General features: G+C 41.7%; 1 protein-coding gene across 2 annotated transcripts in view; it reads right to left on the reverse strand.

The window, feature by feature from the left end:
• FBXL20 (F-box and leucine rich repeat protein 20) overlaps positions 1-7,341 on the reverse strand; it is a 28,394-nt gene extending 21,053 nt beyond the window's left edge. For both annotated transcript variants that reach the window (XM_075177063.1, XM_075177062.1), the window contains exon 1: positions 7,012-7,341. In XM_075177063.1, coding sequence (XP_075033164.1) covers positions 7,012-7,053 — 42 coding nt within the window. In that variant the 5' untranslated portion in view covers positions 7,054-7,341. The remainder of the gene's footprint in view (positions 1-7,011) is intronic.
• Positions 7,342-9,196: the final 1,855 nt, after the last annotated feature.

Raw genomic sequence — 9,196 nt, forward strand, 5'->3', positions numbered from 1 at the left:
AAGTTATATGCATATTAGTGATACACATCGTTCAGGTTAAAGGAAATGTGTCATGTCTGATATCATATTAATCCGCTTTACATCAGCAGCTGTCCGGTGCATTCGGCGAAGAGATCGCACACTGCATACTCTAGTTATTGATGTTAGGGAATAAACCTTTAATATGATGCTGACTGTAAAATGCTAATGGACTGGTTGTAATTGGAGTTTTGGCGGGAAGAACAGAGCTCATGCCCTGGAGAGATGACCCCCACCTTTGGATTCCTTAGATTGAACCAGCCTATGATCTACAACCCACTGGACCTTCCTTAAACCTGGACCAATAGGAGCAAGCCACACCATCTGCATTGTTTCACTGTATTTCTGTTTGCATATAAGCAGGAGCTTTTCATCCAGTGATCAGACATCTTGTCCACAGACTTCAGGACTGAATGACTGTTCTCTGGATCCAGAGCGCCTGCGATAAGCAACGGCTGTACTTACTATTATTTCGCTTGAATTATTCTGCTACTTTTTGAGAATAAATATTTGTGCGTTGGAAACACAAATCGAGATTCGACAATCGTTATTGGATAGCGATAAAACGCGCATAACAACTAACACAGCAATATCATTGTTATCTTACAGATCCCCAGCAGCCTCACAACCCTAGCCTTGTGTACCAGTAGCTTCTTTCCAATAAATATGTAGTGGCATGAGCATTACCATGAAAGGGACAGACTGGAAGACACAAGTGGGCAGATGAGAGGAGTTAAACAAAGCTCTGTAGTTTCTGACCCGATATTTTATGGATCTGCAAATCCATCTTCAAGTTAAATCAGGAGGTGACAGTGATTTTAGTTTATTTTTTTGCATAATGTCTTCATTGAACACACTTAGGACATTGCAGAGAAAGTCTGAGAGTATATACTGATATTCCGACTAATTTTTCATAATACATTAAAGTGACAAAATGCATATGAAACAGCAAATTATTGTCCTACATAAGGTAAAGTTAGAATAAGGGAATTACAGAACAAAGAATGGGGTTTGAGAAGGGAAGAATGGAGAGGAAAGGACTCCATGGCGCATGGGTGGGAACCACTCGATGAAGAAACCAGTATGACAATCTACCATCAGAGTGGGGACCACACCTACAAATCCAAAGAGGAGACTAGAGAATTATGATTGTCACAATTGTTATCTAACCATCCAAACAGAGTGAGGTCACCCATCACCATATAATAATCTATCCTCTTAAACCATTCCTTCAGGGAGGAAGTGGACCGCTTTCTCCAATGTGTAGGCAAGACAGTTATTGCAGCATTCCTTAAATTTAATAACCAAAATTCTGGGCCAATGGGCACTCCACTTCCCACAACACAGTGTGGTTTTTAAAGCCTTCTGCTAGTGGGGGCAGGACCACCATATGCAAAATTATGTACCCAAGGCTGAACCACATCTCCATCAAGTAAGGTCAAACCCATGGAACATATTCAATAAGTGGCTTGACCAGCGATCGCAAAATGACGTTGAATTGGGTTTCCAGAACCAAAACACTATAGAAGCTGCTATGGATGAATGGAAAGACCTTTGTCCACAGCTTCACATTTAGAGAGATCTCTGATTCCCAAGCTCTAGTAAACTTGAGTAAACCAGGGAATAGATTTCTGATCAACAACTTGTAGAGCAGAGATAACATGTTTTAGATGGGTCTCTCTGGATGAGCTCTCAAAGAGCATTAGAGCCCTATGCAGAAAGAAGATTGAGCCTCCCTGAATTAAGAAATGTCTGGTTTAGCAAGTGAAGCAATCCGTGTCAAAAGATAACATTTCTTTCAGCAATAGGAAAACAAGGACCCCCCCTCCCCCATGAACTAATCAGATGACTGACTCTTGGAACATCAGATTGAGCCCATGATCTTTATTGCGCCTCCTTAAAAACTGGGTTGCGAGCCAAAGGGGTAATTGGGGATTTAATCGAGGAAATATGGTTAAGCCCTCACACCTCTCCAGCAGCAAACAGTGGGATCAATCGTTGGATGTTTAGAAGGGAGTAGGCGCACAAGCACTGAGAGTGCCCTAACGGACAATGCTAGTGTTTGTTCTTAGTTGTCACCACCTGTTTATCCAAATTTAGCCTAAACCTATCCAAGATCCTGAATAGTATGACAGCTTGAAAGTACCCAAAAGGAGACATAATTTTAGACTTCCCTGGCATTTCCTTCTATACTGAATATATTTAGAATACCTGGGTCACACATTTCATCATAAAAAAATCCCTATGCAGGACCTGGAAATCGTTGAGAATTTTTTAGGGATGTCAACAGTTATACTTTGTAACAAAAAGTATTTTGAGCAATACATTCATATTTATAATATTGATCAGACCCCACCACGGAAAGCCTTGAGCTTCACATCCCATTAAGTCTGAGCAGCTTTTCGGTATCAAGGGGAGGAAATTGTAACAGAACAATTAGATTAGGTCCCTACTCAAGTAGCCCCTTAGATATTTAATGAGTCAGGCACCAGACACAGGGAAACGAATGTTGCACGTTGTCCAACAGTGCAAGTGGCACCATAATGTTCATAGCCACAGACAGTATTTAATTTTGAAATTTAAAAGGTCACCGAATCTATAAATTTCAGACCATCAGGTTAGGGACCAGGGCCATGGGTTTAGCAATGATTGCTAGGACGCTGTCTGCAAGAAGAAGTGCAAGTTTATACTTCTTGCCCCCCAACCTGAATCCCGAAATATCAGGGTTCACCCTTATTCTGAGGGCTTTCATGCCCATAACAAAAATAGACGAAAGGGAACAGCCCTGTCTGGTTCCAAATAAGATGGATAGAGGATATGAAAGGAAACCACTTATTTTTATTCTAGTGGTTGGCGTCGTGTAAAGGGCAAAGATCCTATGCAGGCATTTCCAACACCCTAGTGTTTCAAGACCCCGGAAAGAAAAATCCAATTGACTATGGTTGCTGGAAAAGCATTCAACAAAAGTAGGGAAGGTCTTTCTTCTCTAGAGTAGAGATGGATTAAGTCAATCAATTTGGTGGTAAAATCTCGAGCCTCCCTACCTGAGACAGAGCCCAGTTGATCATTATAGACCACACCTGGCATGAGAAGCTTAAAGTTATTGGTGATCATTTTGAAATAGATTTGAGATCAGTGTTAAGTAGGAAAATTGGCCTGTAATGTAACACACACATATAACACCTTCCTTGGGGAGAACAGGGATATTTAACCTCCCCCATCCCCAAACTGTTTGTAATATGAAACTGTGACACCCCCCTTCCCTTCAGGTCCTGGACTTTTGTCAATCAGTGAGGAGACAACAGCATCCTCCAGCTCACCCTGCAAAAATGGTTTATCTAGAAACACCTACATTTTGGTAAAATAAATGACAGACGCAAGAAAGTCATCCTCATGTTGGTTAGAAGCATATACAATATCCCTTCCCCTAATAGACTATGCCAAAGTTATACGTTCACTCTGGTAAGGGCAAAGATATTATGCCTCACTCAGAAGAGGCAAGGCAGCTGTGATCCTTCTCTATGGGGTTACGGCTGGACTATTTAGGCTTTTAGCTATTTCAAACTAATTTTACAAACTATGATTTTAGGCAACATAGGTGGGCAGTAGACAGAAACTGGAATACAACAAATAGCACTTCCATTTACAGCATTTGACTACTGAACAGAGATAGAGGCAGGTCAGCACCAGTTAGACCATCCCATCAAAGGCGAGGGGTACTAGGCTTTGGGCCTCTACAAACAAACCAAGGGGTAAATTTACTAAAATTTAAAAGAAAAAGAAAATAAGAAGGAAAGTGGAGCTGCTGCCCGTAGCAACTAGATTTTAACTAGCATTTGCCTAGTACAGTGATGGCCAGCAGGAAGCACTTCGACACTTCACACGGTGCCTGCAGCAATCCCTGCGTTACAGTCGAATGTGTTTGCTATTGCTTGTAGCACTTGTTTAAAATGCCTGATGATATATGTTATTACAGATGTGTGTCTTTCTTTGAATAAATGTATTGTTTTAACTTATTACTTGAGATTATGGATACTGTTCGGCCCTTTTCAGGTTGCGCATAACAAGGGTCACCAAGAGAATTTCGGGCCTTGATACAGAAGCTTACTGGGGGTCCTTCCATAGCTGCTGAAGTGGACTTGGCCACACCACAAGCAGGCCAGGGCTCCAATGCTTTGTACCTGCTGTCCCCTCCCTCCCTTCTCCCAGTCACTGTTCTAGTACATTATAGAAAATGACAGCTAGAATCCGACAGGTTGCTATGGGCATATACCCGCTTTTTAGAAGATTTAATAAACCTACCCATAAGTGTCAGAACCGGTCAAAGAAATAGTGACAGTTCTCCCTTAACACAAGATTAGGACAATCTCCTCCCAATACCATTTAAGATTGATAGCGCTTTGTTAAAGCTGAGACTTTCATTATTTTGCTTGTGAGTTTGTTTGTTACTGCAAACTATATATTGGTAATATATAATCTACTAAGTGTATGAGACTTAAATTCAAGTTAGCTAGGTAATCGGTTGGGTGACAATTAGTGTATCATTTTAAACCATAATGTTCCCAGAATCTTTAAGTCCAGCAAATTCCCCTAAATCACATGATTTCAAGAAAAATTACCCAATGTAACATTTTCACAAAAAAACAAAAACAACAACACATTGGGTCACGTACCCTCGGATCACATGAACATGTTCTCAAAGCTGCCATAGTACAATAATCCATATTAGGGGGTAAATGTATCAAGTGAGAGTTTTCCAGCGGGTTTGAAAAACCAATCAGTTTCAAGTTATCATTTATTTAGTACATTCTACAAAATGACAGCTAGAATCTGATTGGTTGCTATAGGCGACATCGCCACATTTCGAACCCGCCGGAAAACTCTCAGCTTGATACATTTACCCCTAGATCTGGCACAGCAGAATGCCAGGTTCCATGTCAATCAGTGTTTGTGATAACCAGCTGCAGAGGGGTGAAAGGGCATGGTCATACAAGGCCTCATTTAGAGTTCAGAACAAATCCAGCTAAAGGGAGCAAGTTTGCACCTGGACAAACCATGTTGCAATGCAAGGGGTGCAAATGCTATTTATTTGTATGCAGTAAACACAGCCTGCTTTGTCATGTAGCACAAATTCTGGCCAGCTTTATTTTTACACTGCGATTTAGATATGAGATAGGATGCCTCCCGTACCTTTCAAACATTAAATTTGTCCTCACATTTTAAATGCCCCATAGTGACACAGTTTTGGCAAGGAACAAAATTGCACTTTCTAGCTACAGTTATTCCCAACTCTAAATGACGTTCATAGTATTAGTGAAGTATAAATACTCCAGTTACTTTAGCCATAATTAGTTCAGTAACACACTGCCTTCAATATATATCAATGTCAAATAGTGGTTTAACTTGTTCTTTAAGATACAATCTTCAGTGCCGGACTATGTTATCTCTCCGTGTCAATATTCATATAATACCATTAGTATAGGGAAATAATTGAAACATAATTAAAATCACCTTATAGCTCCTCCTTGAGGGTCAGATAATATTCCATTATTACTCAGTATAAGTCTCCATGTTATGGTTTATTGTCAGAGGACAGTGCTAGACTCCATGTTATATCCCTGCATTAATCATAATGCCCTGCCATAATACACACAGTTCTTCACCAATTTGAGCAGCCTTTCCGAATACATAATGCAAGCCTATATAGAAATACACGGGGCCATACCAGTCTCATATTATAACTTTGTCAAAGAACTACAATGTGCCCATAATATTTCCTCCATCCCCACTAAAATAATAGTATAAAACGCTGCATTACAACCATGTCAAAGTACCCTGCCAACAATGCCATTCTCCATATTTTGCTTCACAGTAATATGCCAGCCTACATATATAAACTAATTTTAATAATATAGGTATGTGTCAGTAATGTATAGTACCAGCTTCCAAGTGTGTTCTGCCAAGCCATAAAGCAATATACCATATTTCCCTGCACTAGAACAGATACCCCATACACATGAGAGAACATGACACTAACCTGGTGTTACAGACATAGCAGATGTGTCACACATCCTACACCCTCCTTATAACAGCTGAGACAAACAGATCCACCCTCCATATAACTTAGTCAGAGAAAAGTTGCATCAGACCACCCAGATTTATTCAGTTACTGAAACTTTTATATCATAACAATTCTGTATGGCTAAAACCAAAATTCCCATCACCTTCGTAAAAATCCTTTTGTCACATAGAGCGCTGTCAGACAGATTACGTTCTTTACACGCAGAACCCTAAAATACAAATACCCAGAAGCAGAACAAACATTCACCATCCCATTACAATTCACTGTCAAACAGATTATTGCCCTATCCCATTACACCTCCACCAGATTAACCCCCACCCCCTTGCATCATAAATCACCGTCAGCCTGATACCCCACTAGCATTAATCACCATAGGTCTGGTGGCCCCCCACCTTCCATAACCAATAGCCAGCAACCCCCAAACATACACTTTAAATACAGAACTCATTGTCACCAAAACACCTCTTCACTATATAATTTACTGTCACACAATCCCACAACCTAACTATAGAACTCATTGTAGCCTAAATGTCTCCTCCCTATATAATTTACTGGCAGCCACATTCCCCCTCTCACTATAAAAGGCTCATTGTCACCCAAATGCCACCTCTCTATATAACAGTCAGCGTCCATAGGTTCCCTCTACATATGGCTCACTGGGCTGGGGTCCCCAAGTAAAGCTCACTATCACCATGACACCATTTCATATATCTCAATCACTCAGAGCCCATCTATTATTACCCATCGGCGAGGTGCCCCGTCCTCACATAGTCTATTCTCACCCAGATCTCCTCTTCCTACGTGCCAGTCACCCGGACTCACCCGTGTATTTAAAAAAAAAAATAATATATATATTTATTTTTTTTTAAAGAAAAAACAAATCATAAGCACACAGGGCTCTCGGGTGTCACCTCAAACCGGCTCTTGGTCACCCCGTTCATCTCTCTCCTCATCGAGGCGGCTGCAGGTGTCCTAGGGGTGCTGAGCCCCTTTGTGTCCTGGTGTCGCCGAGTGACAGTGGGGTGTCCGTGCTCCCGGCTGCTGATGCCAGATCACCCGTGTGGCCGCAGCTGTCCGGGCGTGGCTGTGATGCCTCTCCCCGGTGTGGTCCTGGTGCTGTCACCGGAGGGCCCGGGGATCCTTTCCCGTCTCTGAGGCCTTTAACTTTAGCCCAAAACAATAACACCCGCACCTGCCAGCATCGACGCCTTTGATTGGCTGACGGAAGGAGAAGGGGCGCGGTTTTGAGGCTGACAGCTGATCGCAGCCGCGGGGACTATTCGCAAACCGGAGGAGACAGGGCCTAGAGACCGGACCGGGGACTCCTCTCACATTCAGTCCCCTGACTTACTCAGCGAGATCAGGCCCCTGCAGGCCCCGAGGCGCCCCCTTCCCATTGTGACAGCATCAGAGAACAATGAGAGCTTGGGCATTTAAACGTGACGTCACTATCGCGGGAATCCTTAGAAAGGGGCCAGCCAGAGATTTAAAGCGGCCGTGTGGTGGAGTGCAGAGCCCAAGTCGGCCCAGTGAGCCTTTCAGGGGTTAATCCGCTTTGTCTACTGCGTTTTTATATTTTAAACCTGTGACTAAGAAGATTTACTGAGGGATTTCATAGGGAATATACCTGTCACCTAGAGATTAAATCGTTTTAAACTAGTAGGAAGAAAGCTTGCAGCTTGTCCCAGCCTTTTTATTTATGTACTAGAGGTCTAGGTAAATACTAAATATTGTGAAAAAAACAAATGGATTTTATGATCCACCATATTTTCCAGACTACAGCTGATCCTGAATAATAGTTAATGTTTACAAAGAATTAAGAAAGGTAATATATATTCTAGCCATAAAATCTATGGAATGTAGATAAGAGTTTTGAATGGTATAATAAAACATACTTAAAACAAACACAATTGGAAAGCGCTGATGGTGAAATATAGGAGTTATGAGATAAGAAGCCTTGTTATCACAATTATCAAGAATGCAGAACTAATTCAATCCAAATATATGGGATTTCAAAATTACTACACTCTTTTAGTGCTATCCGTTTTTATGTGTTTTAATTTTACAGATGTGACCTTTGCTAGTTGAGGATTAACAATTGGAGTAGTGGCTGGACTGATTACATCAATAAGTTTTTTCATACATTGTTGAAATGGCTGAATATTGGACATTAGTTTATTCTTGATTATTAAGGCTGTGTACATATTGCAAAATTTTCCGACCAATGTATTATCTACAAAGATTTTACTAATGACTGAAAAAAAAAAAGTCCTATCAGCTTGCAGATTTATGCACACACACTATACATATTTTAAAAGATTTAGGTTCAGATTTGTGCTCTTCAACTGTCATTACCATTGGGGCCTGATAATTGGCTGAAAACACTGTAGTGTGTACCTGGCCTAAGTGATCTGAGTTCTCTTACTTGCCTACTTTTGAAAAATTATTTTAGTCAGACTGCAAGTAACACATAGGCACCGTGTGCAGGGGCAAACGCAGGATTTGTAGAGGGGGGTTTCCACACCACGCTGTCAGTGGGTGTGACCAGCATGCATGGGGGCGTGGCTATTATCCAACTCTTCTTATCCCCATAATATACATGGGCAATGCTGCGTGCACTACTGTTAGGTGCATGCAGCCCTCCTTTTTCAAGCAGAGCTGTGTGAAGCGGGAACAGGGTCCAGCAACCTCAATTATACAGTGCTCCAGGCTTGGAGGGGGTTTCCTGGCACTAGGAACCACCCCCTTCCTGGCACTAGGAACCACCCCCTTCCTCAGTTTGCCTATCTGTTTAGGGGGCATATCCTGCTCTGCCCAAGGGTGTGTCCAGCATCACCAGGTGGAATCTATAGTACTCTGCAGTATGCTGCCAAAGGTGGTTTGCCAGTGGTTGTATAGCAAAGCGGGGCTGAAGGGATGATTATTTCAGCCATAACCAAGCAGCACAGCATTGAAATTACTGCCACACTGCTTAATAAATAAAAAGGTGCAGAAGTTTGGGAGCCTAAACACTTGTGATGACAGGGTGAATAAAGAGAACTAATAAAAAAATCTCCATCTCTGCTATAAACTTTTTTAGGGCTTGAGAAATAGTCC

The sequence above is a fragment of the Mixophyes fleayi genome, chromosome 6, assembly GCF_038048845.1.
Source record: "Mixophyes fleayi isolate aMixFle1 chromosome 6, aMixFle1.hap1, whole genome shotgun sequence".
Lineage (NCBI taxonomy): Eukaryota > Metazoa > Chordata > Amphibia > Anura > Limnodynastidae > Mixophyes > Mixophyes fleayi.